Here is a 21,812-nt window from a genome sequence, read left to right on the forward strand (position 1 = left end):
TATTCCTTTTATTATTCATGCGGACGAGAGATTCGAGCAAGAATTCACCAAAACTTTGTTGATAGCAGCGAAAGACGAGGAATGACAATGACATAAGAAATACAGACTGGAAAGCAGATAATTGAGTAATTCTTTCGTGATTGTTCCTCCACAGACGATGCTGAATCATCACATATCAGTTAGACTTACGAAGAAAGGCGCACTGGGTGTGAATTTTGGTGAATTTGGGGCGTGGGAGAGGCGAGCGGGGAGGGGACGCGAGCGGCCTTCGCCCAAAATCCATTTAGTCATAGATGTCGGACAATACCGGAATAGAAGCGTATATCCTAAGTTCGAATCCCGGAGCATCCGAAGGACGCCAACCCCAAGAATCCCATCCCCAGGACCATAAAATTTTCTCACGATAAAAATGATAACACTGAAAATAACGTCGTTAAATTAACAAATGTCTTGACTGAAGCCGCGTATTGTAGAGTACCTCGCTCCAAAGGTGCCGTCCTGGACAGAAAAATATTTTCACCCAGAAGCCGAAAATTTTGAGCCAAATTGACGCCGCGTTGGCAACACCACGCCTCCACTGTAAAGCACGACAAGCACTCGTAACTTGGAGCGAGGACCTTCTTCCCTACCGATCGAAAAGAGTTTTGATACCCTCGGCGGATGACGTTCTGACGCGCGATTGCTATGGACTGAATCACTCGGGCCCCGCACGAGTCGGAATTCTGTGCGCAGTTGAGTACCTGCGTCAAGTGTTCTGAAGCCGCGGTAAAAAGCCATTAATGTAATTTATGTATCAGTCGACTTAAAAATTTACTCATCTGTCATCGATCTTGGATGGCTGGGATGCCTGATAAATATATTTCTTCTCCCGCAGAAGAAACTGGGAAGTGGGCCAATTACTTTATTTCTAGACCTTTTTGTAGGCAGTGGCTTGTTTGTATGCGATTTGTTCGCTGATTATATTTGTTCCCCGACAAGCATTATGAAATAAAATGAATGAACTGCTTCGGTTTCATGTCGTGGAAAAATAATTAATATGCATCGATATATCGTAATGTCCGAATCCATCCTTCACCAAACGTTTTCGCCGCTAGCTTTTGATTGTTTATGAGTCACTTTTGATTGGGGAGCTTGGTGTCGGTGGGATAGAGCGTTTGACTAATGATGGAAGAGTCCCAGGTTCAACTCCAGGATAAAACCTTCGGACACCAGGAAACATAAAAATCATCGAAGTAGAAGGTGAACATGGGAAAGGCATATCTCCAATACACGGAATATGTGAAATTTATTCACTGTGGCTTGATCTATGGAGCTCTACCCTCAATTATCCTAACTAGCCTTATGCTTGAAACACTGAATGATTGAATCTCTTACGATATTCATGGAAGCCAAGGGTGTTTTTTTAAGTTCCCGTAAAAACAAGCTCCATATTCTGATATGTTTTCATTTCCGAAGTCCTTTTTAGATCGATCTCTTTATACTCAAATATCACTCAACCTTGACTGTCGAAAAGTCGACGGGGTTTGTAAATATGGTGGCGGCAAATAGATGAATGCGCAGTAGGGTGGGCCGAGAAATGACTTTTTCCAGGATAAAATTGGTCCTATGTGGGAAAGTTGGGACCCTATATCAGAATCTGAGGTAAGATTTTTTTTCAAAATCGTATAATATGCATCACTGCCGCCCGAGTCCTAAAGTTAACCATTTTACGAAAATTCAGGCTAATTTTGGAGACAAACACGTATGGAAAAGGAATCACTGCAAGTGAGCCCATTTTTGTAAAAAAATGATCAATGTAGTATTCAAAATTATATTGACACAGTTTAAAGTTTATCTAAAGAATTTTATGGCTTTAAGATGGGTGTGAATGATCAACAAATTTCGAGTGTATACAACCCACGTACCACCATAAATGTCTCGCTGCGTATGGAATAACTTCACAGTTAGACTCTTGGAAGCCGAATTTGCAATAAATTAACTACTTTTTGTGAAAATTTCCCTTTCGAAATGTATCGATGAATTTATAAGAAAATAATTCCCGGAATGATTTCTAAAAATTTTTGAATTTATTTGATACGGAAATGAGTCCAAAATACCACGCTCCGATTTCTTGGATTGAAATTCATATCACGGCATGACCATTACGCATTATTAAGATAGCTAGGATCGGACAAGGATAGACTACTGCATTCTAACTCACTCATATCTCTTCCCAGAGGATATTATCCCTCCTCGCTGAGAGGAATGCGATAAATCCCTCAGTGTATCGCACATCTTGACGGGATGTGATAAATACATACCAGGAGATATCAAACAGGTCTATCGATATCTAGACGACAACCCTAAGATCATAGACACTGTCATAAGTTTCCTGCGCATCTTCAAGTTTTTAAATAAATAATGACGTTTCATTCCAATATGCGTTGACATCGTTTATAAATGGCTAAATTCTATTCTTTTCAAAAATACTATATTTTATAAAAATCTAAAATTGGGAAAATTGCGATTTACCGTTGCCTTCGAAGCACCTCATAAAACAAATCCAATCTATCCGTACCGATATCTTTTCATGAAGTACGATTTCTGGTCTCGTTGATAATCGAACCCATGTTCCCATGGCCTTAGCCTCTCAACTAGATGCAAGGCTCCACGCTGGTGACACTGTTGTCAGCTTAACCTAAGCGTTTAACGGATGCTCATGAATGCATGTTGAGCGAGCACAATTGAAGCAGCCGTGGAAATCATTGTCGCCGGCGCTCACACCTTGGCCAAAAGTTGATGATTTCATAATAGATTTGGTTGTTGGCCGAGGTTTTTGGGCGAATATGAAGAGGAATCGTTGTCATACGAAATGCTAAGGGAGATCAACCTCCAGGTAAGTACTTATATGACAAATTACTGCGACGAATAAATATTTAAGAACTCCACTTTTAATTGTGAAATAACATAAATAAATCTGCCAAGATTGATGTTACCGTGAAAACTACATAAAATAATTTTTTCCGTTGATGAGTACGTCCTATAGCAGCTGTGGCGAACTTACAAATAATTCTCATCGCAGCGATAAAAGGAGTCCGTTTGCATACATTTGAGCATCACTCCGTCTTCACCGGCCGTTTTTCGTCCATTTTCGTAACGTATTCCTTTTTTTAAACTAAGCCTATCATATTTTGAAAATCGCCAGGGTACATGGAGCAGACCCTTGTTAGCATTTGTCTGCATTTCTTGTTAAAAAAATTACAAATGAGGAGATATCGCAGTGAAATTTTCAGGATAATGCCGAAAAGGGTCTTCTTCATATTCCCTGAAAATTCAAGATTATTATATGTTTCGAACTGTAACTACGTAATAAAAAATGGTCCGGCGTGGCGGGAGCGACGCGTCCATCAAAGCCTTCAGTTGTATTCTTCAGCTACTAAGTTATTGCTTCGTGTGGTCCTTATTCCAAATATGTGCACATTTGTGTCACGGGATAGGGAAATATAAAGTTTTCCTGTCGATGAGCATCGATTAGCCTTGGCGGTCTTCTGTGATTACTGCTCCACTGGTGAGCTGATGCATTGGCATTCGTCGCTGCAAGGAGATTTCTCCTCCAACCCGCTTCCCTCTGTCCCTCGGCCCCATCACTCGCCCATCACTCTTTCATTGAAACACTTTCAAAGACCACACCCCCCGAGTCGCAACGTCAACTCGCCGTACTGCCAAGCCAATTTCAAGTAATATCAATAACGATAGGTAACGCGCCAATGAGCCATGAAAGTTGCTCTCGGTGGAGCATTTGACGGAAAACAAATCTTTTCTGAGTCTCGGGCTGTTTTATGCGGAAATAGATGGTGGAGGCTATATTTGAAAAAGTTATTGCGGAACGTTTGCATGACTTTCCTGAGCTGATGAGCGGTCTAATGGTCCAGATATTCCAGGATTTAGTGACTTAAAGTTTTCATGCTCACCGTTCTTGGACTAGGTCTTAGCAAGAAATAGCCCGGGGGTATGGGTTTACTGAGAGGCGGATTATTTCCCAATATTTTGGAGGGGGAGGGGTCCCTCGCCACCTACGTTACGACCTTGTTGTTGGGCTTTTTTTGCTCATGGATAGCTATTAATTTGTGTTGAAAGAGAAGCATGTCGGGAGCTCTTGAAAGACTCTTCCCCATCTCGGAGCCGATTCAAAACCGTAGCAGCAAAGCTTTCCTGTAACTGCCGGACTGCCATGCTGCCAAGTGGTTCGCAGTGGCACAGGTGAAGTTACGTTTAGGTCTTGATGTTTGACTGGCACTTTTTCTTTAAAATGTTTATTTTTATTTATTTTCAGCTCTGTGATATGCCAGCTGTGTAAGTTGGGAAATAATGAAGCCTCGTCGCCGCGCTACCGTTGATTGGCCAGCTTCCCGTCTCCCTCCAAGGAAGTTTGACTCTCTCAATATTTGAGCAGGTAGTTACCTGCTCAAATAATGAACTCAGGACCTAGTAAAAGTGTTTGAAATTGCAAAGGATTTATTGCACTTATTCGTGATCCACTGAGTTTACCAATATCTTTAAGATGAGCTCTATTTGTTGGTTTTATTTCATCTCCGCGGCGTTACCGTTATGCTTGCGCCAATAAATACTAATACAAGGTGGTGGTGGTTTTCCGCTCAAACCGATTTTTTTTATGATTTCACTTTGGCTCGTAGTCCTTGATCATATTTTTCTGTTGAAATCTTACTTTCGCGAGTAATTTAATCATTAGATCGCTGGAAACTTAACCATACGCATTGAGTGGCGTGGGGAATCCATACGTTGATCACATATTTGCCCAAAAAATACAATGCATACTCCGTTAAGAATGTGGATAGCCAAGGCCGCGGCGGGCGAGGAGTTATCAAGGGATTCAACCCCCCTCCAAAATGTTTCGATGTGCGAAATAAGGCCTCAAGAGTATCCCCTCTAAATTCAGCCCACCGAGTTTTTTCTGGCTGTGGCCTTGCGAGTCGATTTGTCATTATTCTAGGCGGCTCACAGCGCTGGATCCAGAAAAGGTACAAGGGGGGTAGGTGGAGTTAACCTCTCAGCAGGGGTGGGGGTCCGAACAAAATTACCATTTTCTTCAATGTAAATTGGAAACCCGAGGGAGGGGGCTTTAGCCCCCTGTAGTCCCTCTCTGGATCCGCCACTGGCCATCTGTTCCATTGTCACCATTATTGAATGTAATATCCATTTATGTGTTACATCTAAACAAGCGTGGTTTCCCTGTGTCACATTCCAAATATGCATATGAAGCGGCACATAAAATAATTATGTGAACAAAAATACTTCAAAAAGTCGGAACAATTTATATTATTAAAAATTGAGAACATTAAATATAGCTAATGCATTTATATTCCACATTTTTTTAATCACTCATTCATGGCAAATATATAGAATATATCCCGTTAAAATTTTTTGATATCCTCAGTATCCATGAATGTCCCGCTATCTTTACTTCAGCTATTATTTTCAGATCACCAAGATGTTTAGGCTTGTAATTAAAAGTGTGCGATACTAGTGATAGTATTTAGCTAATCTTTTGCCATATTAATTGCAATATCTCTATATTACCAATAAAATAGAATTTCTTTTTGAAACAAAGTGTATTTTTTACCAATAATTTTATGCGTTATTCTTTTTTACAGTAATTTTCTGTTAAGGTTACCCATTTAATTAATAATAAAGATGAGATTTACTCGTAACTGTGGGCAATGGATACTTTTAAGCATTGGGGTAGAGATAGAAAGGCTTATCTTTGGTCCAAAGATTTTGTACGTCCACAATGATAGGAAATCGCACACCCGTCCGAAGACCATCTCTACCAAATGCCATGCTCCTCTCATCAAACGCAACGCAGTGCCGCTAAGAACATTAGAAGGGTGAGGGATTGACCTGAAAAGAGCCCGCATTATTTTGCGGATTAGAGCAGGCAGAAACTAAAACCTCACGACAAGTTTTAATGGAGGGGTGGGAATGTGTGGCGGAGGAGAAAAGACGAGTTGGAAACAAGTAGAATTTAAATTTCTAATGTATTTAATTGAATATTACTAATATCTCACGAGTTACCATAGGAAGTGAAAAGTGCTTGAAGATAATTCTAGCGGAGCCTTCGAACTTTCCTACCCCCTAGCCCGACACCACTGCTACTAGCAGTGCGTAGGTATCGATGCCATATGCTTGCTGGATAATTCAATTAAAGAACCACTGTGGCTCTTTAACCATAGGAGTTTCCATCCTCTTGATTTGCTATGAAGAAAAATCCTACCTCACCCAGTTCACCCCTAGTACTCTATGGCATCAATGAAGTCAGCTGTCGGTTCTCTCTCAACCACCATTTTTGAAGCATGTGCAAACATATGTACGCTAACAACCATTGCGTCCGAAAAGTGCTGATTTGACGGCAAGCACGTAGCCAGAGAGGCTTTACACCAACCCCCTCCCCCCCCCCCTGATTTTTTCCCTTACGGCGGCTGCCCGCGATATATTCTCTCAGGAGACGATTAGCCCATGGGCAACCATCCTGTGACCAAGAACACTATAACCTTGTTTTAGCCACAATGCAGTAAAGTATGCATTTTGAATGAAAATTCGTTTGAATTTGAATCTCTTCCAGAATTTTCTGGCTCGAGATGCATTAAGAATATATATTTTATCTCGAGTACCAAGGTATTCATTGATCACAAAATAAATAAGATTTTATTCGGAAGCGGATAATATCATTGATGGTAAAAGTAATCAGTAAAAGTAACTGGGCTCAATTACAGTTACTTCTTACAAAGAGTAATCAATTTAGAGTACAAATTACTGATTTTAAAAATTAATCAGTAAAATTACAGTTACAACCACAATTACTTCTTGTTAGATTGTCCACTATAGAGACCACCTCGCTACTGTTGAATATTGCAATAAAAATGTGTAATAATTGAGTGGAAATTGCTAAATGCGATATCATTTGCGATACATTCAATTGCAACAATTGTTGTGTTAACACAAGTGATGTCTTATTTTCTACCCATCATTAGTAAGCTACAATATAAGAGTGGCTGAGCTTAGGTACTTACTGATGAAGGTAATGTTTCCTCTTTCTCTGTAAGGAGTAATTACCAAAAAGTTACATTTCGTAAAAATTAATCGTTATTAGTAGAAATTACTGCAAAATTAATCCTACTACTTTTACTCGATTGCTTATCGAAACTGGACTGGTCAGCAGGATTTCAGGATGAAATGCCCATGGTGACCAATCCATAATATCCACGTCTCCACATCAGTAGTATAAAACGATGAATCTCACTTTCAGAATCATATATATGAAATCAATAGCTTATTTAACGAAATAAATGGATACGAGGCGCAAATACAATGCGTGCGATTTGACAGCAAATTTCCAGTAAAGGCCATCCGCATATCACCCAACCCTTACCCTAAGCAATGTTTCGTGCCTGCTTGATGCTAGAATTCGTCAGCGTAAAACATTTATGCGCTATCAGTTCACTTTATTATTTTTATCGAACGATCGCGTTGGTTGATATGCACTGACATCTTTCTAAGGGTATTGGATTCCTCTCCGTGTTTCATGAGAAGGAAAAATGTGTATTTTATATTATACATGCCTTGATCTGAGACTCGAGCTAGGCAAGACTCGAGCGAGAGACCCTGTCGATGGAATGCGACGTCTGAATTCCTTCGCCAACGAAATCGGCTTGCGAGTTTAAATCGCGAATAAGTCCAAAAATTTTCCCAAAAATAATATTTATTTCACTAAAATAATATTGTAAAAGTACACAGAACCGAAGGTTTTAACACGTGACAGATGGCGCCGTAAAAGACTGCTCACCAAATTCACTTTCACGAAAAGTCCAGCACAATCGCATCTTAATATCTTCAGAAATAGCTGCAGGCATGTGCAGACATTTGTCTCCAACCACACCAGAAAGATAATTGGAGATGAAAATGTTCATGTCATAGATTTATGACTAACTATATCAAGTTATATAATAAAATTACCTTTTTCCTCAGTGGTGGTAACCGAAATAATTTGAATTAAGCGCACAAAATCCGTTCCTCCGGAGACCCCCTGAGACGCAGAAGCAGATGCGCATCAGTGCTGCTACCTTGCGGCAATTAAGAGTTTCTCACGCGTATCAATGGATTCACGGCCGAGGTTGACGCCAGTTGCGATCGGGAACGACCTGGGTAATACATAACGTGACTCCTGAAGAGAAAGAAGATGGCGGTCGTTAGGGAGTCAAGATACAACGGTACTGTTCCTACACTTTCTTTAAATAGCCCTACGAGGACAATTGAAACGGAAGTTACCGAAGCATTGCATTACGAAGTAAGTTGATAAATATTTTTACATCAATACTGGTTCCCATAGTATTTTCCGTTTTGTAGGTGACCAGAATTTTGTGTTGCAGTTTATTTTGTTTCCTCTATTTATTTTGTCGTTTCCTCGTTGCCCTAGATAACCAAAGTATTTAATTGTCTCTTTGCTGATTATAGTACGTTCTTGCTTCATGGGGAATCGCACTGTTAGTAGACTTAAGTTCGATGCTCTTTGATATGGGTCGTAGTTTTTCCAGCAGCTGTTGTTCGCTTTCACTTATTATGTTGTTGTTTGGTATGCGAAGGTTTTTTTCGATAATGGAAAGTTGATAAATTAGTGTATTGTGTAGTATATCCGGCATTACGTATTGGTTTGTGCTCACTGAGGTGTGTTACAGTTTTTCATAGGGGCATTACAACATGTTTATTTTGCAGTTACGGAATATCCAAAGTGTAATAAGGCTAACAAGAGAGAACATAGATGCACTCAATGCAAAGTTTGCTGGTTTTCAACATCCGCCATCCATGTATTTAACGGTAAGTTCTATATTTTTTAAATATGAGTTTCTTTGAGGTGAAACGATTTCATGTCTGGCATAATTGCTTGGATTTTCGAGCCACTGCAGAGGATTGTGGATATGATAAGTTGTTATTAGGGAAATTAAAATCTTTGAAATGATAATGAATATATCGTAAGAATCCTTATATTGGCAATACTTAGTTTCATCATCAGAAACAGAATATGCATGGGTGTTTACATGGTCCTCCAACCCTTAAGATGGGCTGTTTTGGTTGAATGGTTATATATATATATAAAGGAAATAAGTCCATGAGAGTTATAATTTGTTAAGAATACTGTTTTCAGACGCAAAATAATCATGTTTCAGTTGACTTTAATTGTAATTCGGGGTAGTAACACCTTCATCCAAATGATTTTAGATTACTATGTATAAGTTTCAGGTGTACTACCACCTATTCCTAATGCGTGATAAAGGTGTCGCAGGAAGACATCCGACTTTGTCTCAGCTATTGTTGGATGGTGATCTTGGACCGATGGGACGATTCATGGATGAAATTTGATGTCAGTTTGTGATAGATATTGGGCATAAATGCTTAGCCATGCAGACACTATGCCGCTTGTTTTTTTTCTCAATGTTCTTCGTCTAGATCGTTCGTAATTGGAATACAAATTCGTAAATCCGGTATCACAGCAACAATCTTAATTATGTTGGTATTTTTGGGGATATATGTCTGCAATCTAAATTGCTATTGCTGAGAATAAATCTCACCGTTATTGATGTATATTTTTCTCTGAAGTGATCATGTATGGGTAGAATTTACTGAAGTACCATTAAACTGCTAGACATTTTTGTTAATATTACATCATAACTGGTCTGTGTTATTGAATTCTGGGAAATCCTGGCGTTTGGTAGGTACAATTAGTCGGATGTTTTATTTAAGTTCCGATTGTTGTTAAATGGAGAGCGATGATGTCATATTCAAATTTTGGATTTTAAAATTATACTTCAGTGTTAACCACATTTAAGGGCAATATGTGAGTGATAGTCAAGAAGTTGTCAATTTTAATGCTCTGTGACTTGGTTGGAAAACGAATTCTGAAAGTTTTTTATGGTCCGGATAAAATATGGTTCCTCCATTGTGCATTGTATCTGTGGTAATGCTGTGACAGCTGTCTTCCTAATTCATATGCTATGGTGAGGTCAAACTGTGTGTGTTCATTGAGGAGAAAATAGTGTTTTAAATTGAATATGAGTGGGCTGTGTTACAATTTTCAGTTGCTAGCCATTTTCTCACTGTCCGTTTTCACATTAACTGACTTGAGCCCATTTTGTAGAGTTCTTATTAACAGGTTTTGATGGAATGATATTGAAAACTAGGTAAAGATGCCAAACAGGCAGTTATATCTGACATTTCAGTTTGTCTATTTATTGTCAGGATATGTGGTTATAGCTGCCATAGACAGTATGCAGGAATTGTCATTTTCATGGCTGGGCAAAGCTAAAAGCATTAACTATGATAAATTCCAATGAATATTTATATATATGAATTGCAGTAAAATGTTTTTCTTATGTTATTGATATCAGTTATGCTTGTGTGTTATAATTTTCTTGAATCTTGTGAAGGGAAATGATTGAAATTGTTTTTGCATTTAAAAGAAAGTATTTATTCTGTTCTCTCTCAGGAGTATCAAGAATTGACAAGTAAATTGCATTCCTTTGAAATTAAAGAGCAGGAGTTAATAGAACAGATAAGTAATGGTCGCGAGAGCCCTCAAGAATTCAGTGAAGAAATTCCAATACTGGTATTGGGCCAAGGTGAGGAATATTTAATTTTAAACTTTAATTATGTGCTAGGTGTAATCCAATTCATCAATAGTGGTTTTCTGAAAATCTTATGATTTCTAATTTTCCTGTTATTTAGGCGGGAGTGATGGCTCACCTAGTTTATTACCGCGGTCCCCACTGAAGTCAGTGGTACGTGCTCATTTACCAAACCAGCAACGAACAAGTGTTCAGGTTCGTCATGGCCAATCAGTACGTGATGCTCTCTCAAAGGCTATGAAGCTTCGGAAACTGACGCCAGAAATGTGTGTTGTGTACAGAGGAGAGAGTAAGGTAAGATCAGGATTTGATTGATTGATATTTCAATTGTCACTGAGCTTCCACAGTTCAAAATTAATGCTTGAAATGAAGCTTTTGCTGCATCTATCTTGCTGTCTATGTGAGTGGGTGTATCTTTCATTTTATTTTCTCTTCTGTGTAATTTTTCCGTGGTGGCGGGAACTATACCTAGAGCCATCTCTTGACCAACAGATCGGGCTTTATCTGGGGGAATAAGTTTTATAAACTCCCCACCAAAAACACTGGTAATTGGAGTAATGTTGGTGGCTTGGTAGCTAATCATGCGCCGGAAAAGCAGAAGGTCTGTGTTTTGATTCTTGGTCGAGGTGAATTTTTTCTGTGTTTTCGGCCATCATTACATCTTGATGCTACCATTGTGTCATTGTCCGGCAAATTTTCTACCAGTTGCACGAGCAGGATGCGTATGTATTCCATGATTTTGGCGGGCGTTCATAAGCCAAATTCCAATCCATGTATACCGCATTAGTATGTACCCCATACTTCCTCAAGTCTTTGGGGCATACTAGCGAACAAGAATGCACTTACATATACAGTTGAGGACCTCAAATCTTGAATCCAGAAATCTGGAACGCTTGAAAATTCCTCTGCGAAGTGTTTCAACTTGCCGCCTCGTGGCACCTCTCTCCAAGCCTTGTTCAGGGATTAGTAGGAAGTTAGCACACCCTTTGAACATATGCTAACAACCCAGACAGGGACACCTGGGGATCTCAAATAGGCACACGAGCCTTAACGCATTCATAAATTAATTAATTAAGAAAATATGGAAGTGCCTGAACATATTTACTCTCCGACTAAGGAAGGTATTGACAGATATCACAATGTCTGCTAGCGAATGCTATCTAGGAAAGCTATTGAGTATGAAGAAATAGATGTATTTATTGCTTGTTCTCATCCAGTATTAAGCATGTATTCGAGGCTCAAATGACCGATGTCTGCTGTCAGTGACATCAATTTCCAAGATAGCCGCCAGAGTCATGGTAAAATCAAAACAATCATAAAACATTTGCTTATGGAGAGAACTTAAACCATGATATCAAGAGCTAATAAGATGGAAATATTCTTTTAAAACCTCCGTGCAGTGTATATCTCGGCTCCCTTTGTCCGTAAGAAGATCTAGAACTGAAGAAAACTGCTTGACGACGTAACTAAAGGTGTTTATAATGTACCTAAGCATTACGGGTCAGGTTTGATTCTCGACTTAAATTCATCCAACTCGTGTGCCACGGCCGTCTGCTTCACTGATGTGGATTGCTGTGTTCACCTATATTATTATCATATTTCCAAATTAGAAATGAACTAAATAGTTATGTGATGTGATTTACCATTGGGAAATGAAATTGGTTGGTATGATTTAGAAATTTAAAGATGACTTAAGGATCTTTACTGTTGATTCACTTCTTCGCTGATTTGCTGTTCTTGGTAAATCATGGAGACGATAGTTCTTCATTCTTTATCCCCATTTTGAAGTACATACTAGTTACTGAACACCAAGGTTTCAGATAAAAATGTCTACTACTACTAATTTAGCTATATTTAATAATTTTATAAATAATTCCTCAGATGGAGACGTACAAGTTGGTATAATTAATAGGGACTTTGCAAAAGCCTCTGATATGGTAAATTTTGATTTGCTGCTTCTTAAGCTGCACCTCATGGGCATATGGTCCAACATTACATTAGATTTACTTGTTGTTTCTTTTAATAGAACATGGATCTATCACACCATCTGTAACAATGAGGACTGTCTCATATTGAGCATTTGTGTCTCCAGGATTGGTGAGTGGTGCAGATCTAATCTCACGACTCTAAATATTAACTGGTGTCGTGTTATTTCCTTAACTTGGAGGAAACTGCCGTCATTAAGATATGTAATAAGTAATGCAATAATTCCAAGAGTTTCGACATTAAAAGACCTGGTTGTTTATATTGACCAAGCTCTGTCATTAAATGTTCACATTGATAATATCGTTTCAAAGTCAATACAAATGTTAAGTTTTATAAATGGTGTGCTTTGAGTTAAAAAAAAACACATTCATGTGCTCAAAGTATTGCACTCAGAAGTGGTCACTCACCCTATTCTTGAATTTAACAGAGTTATATGGCATCCTTATTAGGAAGTGTAAATGATTAAAACTGAAAGGGTACAAAGAAAATTTTTAGAACAGTAAACTACTATGGTGGATTCAATGCTAAACATACCCCATACAGAGAAACAATGCATATTTTTGGTATTTACAGTAAACTCTCGATCATACAAAGTCAGTGGGACCGAAAAATTGGCACTTCGTAAAATCGAGTTTCGTAATTTCAAACCTTTTTCATAAGTCACGAAAAAATGTTCGCTTTTGTTTCTTCCGCCCTTTTTTGTCTTTAGTGGCCTTATTTAAATGTTTTAGGTGGTTATTCACGGTAGAATTCTTAGAAAAGGCTTTTTGTTATCGATTTATGCTGTGAAAGATCGTTAAATAACTATACCACCATAAAATTCCCATTTCTTGTACATACTTCAATATCAACGATCGCTTAAGAAATTCCCGACCAGTTGAGAAAATGTAATCAAATAATGAATTGCAAAGTTTATTATAAGAATTTAATGTTATAAATTTGTGGTTAGGAGCAAATAGCAACTATTAAGTATGCGTAAGATAGATATTTGTTTCCAACACCCACGGAATTTTAGCGCCAGCTGGCCTAACCATACTCAAAGGGCATAACCGCCATTTATGTCGCCCTCTATCGCTCAGTAACGAGAAAAAAAAGACAAACGAGGGCCTTAACCCGTTTCCAAAATAACCTTCGTAAGTTAATATTTTGAGTTACTCCGTATTTTCAGCTGAATGTGCTATCTTCTTCTAAATGAATTTGCTAACTTCTGTATTCTTCATCACGACTATATTCTACATACCGGGTGTGAGGTGTTAAATATGTTCATATAGTATGTCTCTCTTCTTTTATGCCGACAGGAGCAAGGTTCTAACGGGAAAACGACAGGGTAAAAATCTTCCATTATCGGAGAAATAAAGAGAGAAACGTTATTATTCACATTGATTGTTTTCCTACGAGAGACGTTTCATCATTTCTCAACGTTGTGTGAAGTATTGGTTCACTTGCGTGAATTCCCAAAAATGACACACAAAAACCTGTACCTTCACCTCATTTAGTTTTTATGTTCCTTTCTCCGCCGTATTGAAAGTTATGCAACAGATCATTGACACAGAGAAAAGATTTTCTTAGCTTTTGCAGTAAAAAATAGTCGCACCATAATCGTAAATAAGTAGTGTGGAAAGAGCAAAGAAAATAATTTCTATTGAAAAGTCAGCAGAGAAGAAGAGAGACAATTATAAGCACGCCACCATTTCCCCGATAGTGGAAGATACTTCTTCAACCTCTCTCCAGTTAAAAACTTACCACCGTTGCCGGTAAAGATGAACCATGCCATTCCCCACAGTTTGGAGAACTTACCCAGTGGGTGGGGTGAATAAGAGTGGGATGGGGATTGCCGGAAGAAAGAAGTGTGGTCAGCATAATGTTTGGTGAAGGGGGCAGGAGAAAGAAGGGTGGGGAAAGGGCTTTCTGCTCTGTCCCAGTCTACTTTAGGGGCCGTATTTTTTTGCGATGCACTCAAGCTCCGTCACCTTAAGGAGGGAATGAATGGGAAATGCTGGGGAAGGAGGGGTTTGGGATGCGTAAGGTGGGTATCAGGAAGATCAGCAGAAGGCCGCAGGAAGGAGTAAACAAAGACTTAGGATAGAAAGATCTCTCGGCATGGGCATGGCATGGGGGAACGGGGAGGCGCACGAGAAGAAAGTTCATGGTTAGAGTTAGAAGTGAGTCTTCATTACGAGTAGCCTGAAAAATAAGTCGGTGGTAAATAGAGCCCAATACTTAAGATATTTAAGTTGTTTATTCAGGAAGGCTAATGTATACAGGAAAAGATATTACCCAAAAAAATATTTTTTTTTTTTGCTTTTTGCCCTTCTCCATCGCCGTTTCCACCATGGTTTCTCACTTGCATAAATGGGAAGTAAATTGAGGATCTAAATCGTTAGCCAGATCAAAATATCTTAATGTTTGGAGGGCAGTGTATACTTCTTTTTTATTAGGTGAAATTACTTCCTCACTTTCATCTTCGTCGTCATCTGCTATTATGACTACTCCCGGCCACTGCTTTTACTGACGTAGGTACCGGCGTCGCATTGTCGCAAGCCTGGAGGTCATCGTCTAGGGCAATATAATCGTTTGATGTTGCGCGCTGTGCTCCTGCTTTTTCCAAGTATTTTTCAAAATCATCTTTTTAGCCTCTAAACTCCTCCGCGATTTCATCCGCTGCAGCTTCCTGAAGGTATAACGTAACGAAACAACCATAGCCGTGATATTGTAGCAGTAGAATTTCGAGTAGGCTAGTTGTATCAATTACCAAACTTGAGAACATCGTCATGATGCGCTATCAAAGGGAATCCGGCCAATTTCCACCAATTTGCGATTGTAGTGGAGGAAATCAAGTACGCCATTGAACCGTATTTCTGCGATGAAAAATAACAATCTTATTACCTTGGCCATTTTAACAAAGTTAACAAAATCGTTATTTCTCACTCCAGAAACACGGTCCAGAGACATACTTGAATGCCCTACTGGCAGGAGTGCAATGCAAACAATCATTTTTTGATGATGGCATTGATTGATAGATTTTCAAAATGCAGTCAGAGCGGTCACTTTTGGGAGGCCCCTCGCTCGGAGGGTCGAAGAGAGGGGCCAGCGAGGGTGAGCTGGTCGAGGAAAGGGTCCCGGATTAGGGACCCTTCGAAGTGCTTTGGTGAAAAGTAGTCAAGTAGTCTTCAAAGTACGTTCACAGCAGCCTGCCTTGCGAACGTACCAGATACGTTCACAGCAGTGCAAAGGGTTAAGTAGGAGTGTACGAAATACCCCGCGCAACCTTCCTGACATGTTAAACTACGAAATATAGTCGATGCGATGTTTACGAATAGGCACGTAAATAGGGGCATTATGTCAGTCGCGATATTTTTACTGAACTCCTACTTCCCTTGAATTCCCTCCGTGAGGTTTTAGGCGAACCCTTTCTCTCAAAAGTTGCACTATCATTTACGATTTCATACTTTTGATGGACCACAGTCGGAAGCGCTGATTTTTTTAGCTACTTACGCTGGCGTAACTAGTTTTATTGACAAATATTTCGCCATAGTTCGTATAAATGAATGCCATTTGCTCCTGGGGACCGAGCCGATGTTCGTAATTTCAAAACATTTTGTGTAATCGAAACTTCGTATAATCGAATAGTGCCATGTATTTAGCATAGGCTTTTCGCCGGGACCGCAATATCACTTCGAATAATCGAAAACTTCGTAAAATCCTGCTTCGTATAATCGAGAGTTTACTGTAACCGCTGATGGTCAGAAGGAAACTGAATGACCTGATATTTTTACATGAATTATGTCATAATATGATATGTTGCACTTGTCTTAATGATATTAGTTTTAATCGTTCGGTTACCTCAGAAAGAATTCGCAGTGTTATGTATCTTTGTAATATTCTGTAGAAACTGATATAATTTACAGCAATCTTAACATCAGGTTATGGTTATTCGATAGAGCATCACATGAAATTGGCAGGGTTTTAAATTTAAACTGGGTCACACTGTTAAATAATAATCAGGTGAATGAGTTATTGTAACTTTCTACAGGGAAAGGAATTTGGGGACTAAGTTTCTTTGCCCACTATTACATTTCAAAGTTGAAATGAAACTTGGCATTGCCTTGAATAGGTGAAAGTCGTCCATTTCTTGCCTGAAAGCAGTATGTTCTGTGACTCTGTATGACTTCGAATTGACTACTGAATTGACACCTGTAATCCATCAAATAAAGCAAATAATGTTTACCTTAATGCATTTATCACTAATTTACATAGTGATGCGCTGTTAAAAATTGTTCTTTCAATGGTACAGTAGAAAATGCTACCGATCAGTGTGCATTCATCATGAAGGTAGAAAATATTCAGGTTAGTTCATACTTGGTGCGGTATACCATTGAAAATGAGATGTATGTGGAACGCATGTCATGGACAATTCTTTATCATGAAGGTGACAATATGGAAACGAACGAACGAGTCCATTCGTCCTCCTTGCTATTGATACTTAATGTCAATCTTGAGTTACTATATTCAGCAAATTTAGATAAATTGTTCAATAGCACATCATTTATATAAAAAATATATTTATCAGAATTACACGTGCAAATAACATCCCATTCATAATAATGGCAATGTAAATATCGAGTATGTTATATTGAAAATCTCGAAAACTGCAAACACGGATATCAGATACTTTGATGCATTGGATATCAGCTATTTTTCTACTTTTGTTCTGCGTAACCTGGCACATGAACAATTTTCAATTAACACTATATTAATTGCTATAACATACAAAACGTATCTCCATTTAAATCGTCCAAAACAAGAGCTTTCTGCTCCTACGTACGTGCAGGAACAACAACCGTCGCCTCGCTTTGAAACAATTCCACTTGTGCTGAAGTTATTACCATAGGGTCGTAGAATTAAAGAATATTTAACCTCAAGTAATGTTAACAATTTCTTTGAAACCAAAAAGTAGGAATCACCCCGTAACTAGTCAATAAAACAGTGTAAAGGTCTCATATACACTATTCCTCATTGCATTGCCGTGTCATGACCATCGTTCCTCCGTTTCGAGCGTTCTCTGCCAGGTGGTGTCTCCCTTGGCTGGAATCACGAATAGTTTATGCTGTAGATGCTACAGTCGTGATTTGACATATATTGCATTAAAATTCTCAAAAAAAAGGTGTCCCACTTTTTCTGCATGCTGAAGGCCAGAAATCCAGAAAGCCTTTGGTCCCAAGCTTTCTGGATTTGAGGTCCTCAACTGTGTGGCCAAAGCCATGGCCAACTTTAATACAGGCCGGAACATGCAATTTGGCGACAGCGCTTTACGTGACGTCAGGGGTCCTACTGCCTGGGGTCCGGTGGATCGGCCTCTCAGCTGTTGACGTTGTGTGATGTTAACACGGATGGACCTCCGTTCACCCTCCTTAAAGTTAAGATAAAAACTACGGTAGGGTTGAGTTATTCGAGTGGTTGTATGTCGTATTATAGCAGCTATTTATTAAAAGTAATCGTGAGAACTAATAACAAGGCAAGGGATACGAGAGATTATGCACGGAAATATATTTAAGTACTGCGATCGACGACCCAGAAATTCAGACCAAGAAGGAAATACCGTTTAGTTTACCGCTTAACCCATTGGTTGTTTATATAGAAGGGCACCCTATAAAATTTATTGACTTAGAAATAAAGAGCGGCTTTAAAATAAACATCATTTCACCTCCCTGAATAACCTAAAAAATTAACATGTTAAAAAGTAATGCGTTATTTTCTAGCACCTTTCGCCGCGGTATTTCAGGAGAGAAAAAAATGTATGACGTTTAACAACATTTATTTAAAATAAAAATCAGATATATACATTTTCCGGTAAACATTTCATATTGAAGAGGTCAAACAACCTCACAATGTCACAAGACATGGCCATCAAAGCATAAATATTACTACAGAAAGTGGAATAAATAAAAGCTGCCACAGGTTATTAATTTCAATTTCAGCCGGAAACAACCTCCATAGATCGTGCCATTTGAAGTTCACCGATGAACCGTCACCAGCAACAGCTATCAGTTTCACACCACATTATCTGATGGAAAAATTTGATGAAAAAAACATGATCAGTACAAATGTAAGGGCTAATTAGAAAACTTTATGTGATATTACAAAAAAACTAGTCTTAACATTCTATATATTAGACAACAATGTTTAAAAAATATGAAGCCATAGGGAAGATAAATATATTGTCAATCTAATATTTCTAAACACCAAGACCAGTATAATGAAATAATAATGACTTCCGAATTGGAGAAATGTCTCAACAAATAACATTATACTACCGAATAAGTCAATACTGATTAAAATCAAATCAAATTTTACAAACGAGAGGAAATTATTGAATTAATCTCGATAAAGGTAGGCACACCAGGTTCTTCATAATTGATTATATGACCAAATTTCCAAAGTTCACTCTAAAGGAAGTTTTAGCTGCAGAGAAAATTATTATGTTGTTCTAAATACCACATATATACATAATTTCACTCAGCACTCATGGATTTTCCAATATACCTACTGTATTGGAAGGCGGCTAGACGTCAATTTACTAAGTCTTTTCAATATGAGAACTTATATAGTCATTTCCTCAGTAGTTGGTAAAGAGTTCTCGGGATCGCCACCGGGTCAGGAACTCCATATCTGCCAACGTTTCGATGTCCGACTCGGTCATCGTCCTCAGGGCTGTGAATGTCGAGTGAGAATTTGACTTGCTTATATACAGTCACTCTGGTGGTCAGGTGACTTCTGATTGGCTGTCGTCAGCGGCATGCTCTGATTGGTGGTTTTGCCTAGCCTTGAGCACAGGTTTCCAGGTGCTGCTTAGAGCATATCCGGAGTCTCTATTGATGGTGTTCTTAGACAGTCTAATTTCAATAGACTCTTTAATGAGTCGATCCCAAAAGCCATTGGATCGGCAGAGCATCTTGGTGTCGTCAAACTCAACAGTATTTTTGCATTCCATCCAATGCTCTGCGATGGCTGACTTTTCGGGCTGTCCTAGACGGAGGTGGCGCTTATGTTCTTTGAGCCGCGTGTCTATAGTGCGGCCCGTCTCACCGATGTATATTTTCCCGCACCCACATGGCACTTGGTAAACGCCAGGTGTCTTCAATCCTACCGGATCTTTTGCTTTGACGAGCATGTCCCGGATCTTTTTTGGTGGTTTGTGGATGGCCTGGATGTTGAATCTCTTCAGAATTCTCGCTAATTTCCCCGACACTGAAGAGATGTATGGTAAACACGCCTTTGCAGTTCGATCGTCTCTTTCTTCATCTTCTCTCCTTGAGTTGGTCTTGGATATGAACCTTTTTAGGGCCTTGGAAATTTGTCTCTCATCATATCCATTCTGCTGGAAGGTTTTCCGAAGGCGCTTTAGTTCAGGTGCCAGGCTATCTTTGTCCGAGATAGATACGGCTCGATGAATCAGGCTTTTCATTACTGCCATTCTCTGCGAAGGATGGTGGTGACTACGTCCATGTAAGTAAAGGTCCGTGTGGGTGGGTTCTCGGTAAACGCTGTGACCGAGAGTTCCGTCCGTTCTTCTGGAAACCAAAACGCCGAGAAACGGAAGTCTATTATTTTCTTCTATTTCCATGGTGAACTTGATGCTGCTTTTTTTTTTTAAGGATGTGTGCTGGCCAGGCAGTCCTCATTGCCTGGTCCTACTGGGCTGTCCAACGTTATAGTTTCTCAGCCGATGTGTTTTCGGAGAGTTTCTCCCGTCGATGAAATTAGTGAGGGTCCTTCACCTCTGTCTCTTCTTCTGCGGTAGGTCTTCCTCCTCTCCAGTAGAAGAGCACGGTCTCTTGTGCCGATCGTATGTGGTTGGTTTGGTGTCCGCTATCGTCTTGATGGCTTCAATGCTGGAGCTCTTCGCCTTCTGGAAGAAGGTCTTGGAAGTCTGCTTGAGGTAGTCTTCAATCGGCTCCATGTCCGTCAGGGTGTAGAGCAGTACTCGGTGGTAATTCCATCCAAGAGCGAGGATGGTCCTGAGCGTGGTGTTCTCTGCCACTCTGATGGGTTGGCTCCATGTTGTGGGTATGCGGCCGCTCCACGCAGGGGCAGCATACGACAGTATTGGCCGGATGGCCATTTTGTAAATCCTCAACTTCTGCTCCAAGGAGAGGAATCTCGACCGCAGCAACAGCGAAAGCAGGAATCTCCGCGTTCGTGCTCTTCGCGAGATGTTCAGGGCGTGTTGGCGGAAGGAGAGGCCTCGGTCCAGCGTCACTCCAAGATACAGCGCCTCCGTCTTCCAAGGTGCTTCCTCCGTGTCGACTAGAATCTCCCCCGGAATCGGCCTCTTAGGCGTGGCGGAGAAGAAGACGGCGTTTGTCTTCTTGGCGTTGATGGTTATACGCCATGTTGCATACCACGGTAGGAGTTGGTCCACAGTCCGTTGGAGATAGGAGGCCGCCATATGGGATTTCCAGGAACGCGCCACCACTGCTGCGTCATCTGCGAACAGTGTCACGATCACGTTCCATCCGAAGTCCCGCGGAATATCTGCCGTAAAGATGTTGAACAGCAATGGTCCGAGTACCGATCCTTGGGGGACCCCGGCTCGGATGGTCTTCTTCATGGAGGTGGCTCTACCCCAGATGACGGAGAACGTCCGCTTCCTCAGGTACGCAGCGATCAGTCTCCGCTGCCAGAAGGGAAATCCAAAGCGCTTCAGCTTCAATAGGAGGCCGTCGTGCCAAACTCGGTCAAATGCTTTCTGTACGTCGAAAAAGGCAGCCGCCGCGCAGCATCTCCTATTGAAGCCTGAAGTTATGAAGTCCACCATCCGTACCAGCTGGTGAGTGGTGGAGTGGTGATCCCGGAATCCGTACTGCTCCAGTGGAAGGATGTCACGGCTCTCTGTATGCTTGAGGATGAAGGGCAGCAGCGTCCTCTCCATGAGTTTCCCCAGGGTCGTAAGCAGGGAGATCGGCCTGTAGTTAGTTATGTCCAGTCGTTTCTTCCCCGGCTTCGGGATGAGGAGTACTTTGGCTGACTTCCATCTCTCCGGAAAATATCCCATTCCGAAGCAGGCCGTGAAGAGCAGAAGCAGGATGGAGGCTAGCGATGATGGCATCTGGAGAAGTGCTTCGTTCGGGATGCCGTCGTCTCCCGGGGGCC

General features: G+C 40.2%; 1 protein-coding gene across 3 annotated transcripts in view; it reads left to right on the plus strand.

Moving 5' to 3' along the window:
* The first annotated feature begins 8,157 nt into the window (after nucleotides 1–8,157).
* The window catches only part of LOC124171889 (raf homolog serine/threonine-protein kinase Raf), a 70,630-nt gene continuing 56,975 nt past the window's right edge, over nucleotides 8,158–21,812 (plus strand). For 2 of the 3 annotated variants that reach the window (XM_046551275.1, XM_046551277.1), the window contains exons 1-4: nucleotides 8,158–8,341; nucleotides 8,767–8,868; nucleotides 10,535–10,667; nucleotides 10,774–10,967. In XM_046551275.1, the coding sequence (XP_046407231.1) occupies nucleotides 8,234–8,341; nucleotides 8,767–8,868; nucleotides 10,535–10,667; nucleotides 10,774–10,967 (537 nt within the window). In that variant the 5' untranslated portion in view covers nucleotides 8,158–8,233. The remainder of the gene's footprint in view (nucleotides 8,342–8,766; nucleotides 8,869–10,534; nucleotides 10,668–10,773; nucleotides 10,968–21,812) is intronic. The other variant, XM_046551276.1, reaches the window with a different exon arrangement.

Source organism: Ischnura elegans, chromosome X, assembly GCF_921293095.1.
Source record: "Ischnura elegans chromosome X, ioIscEleg1.1, whole genome shotgun sequence".
Taxonomy (NCBI): domain Eukaryota; kingdom Metazoa; phylum Arthropoda; class Insecta; order Odonata; family Coenagrionidae; genus Ischnura; species Ischnura elegans.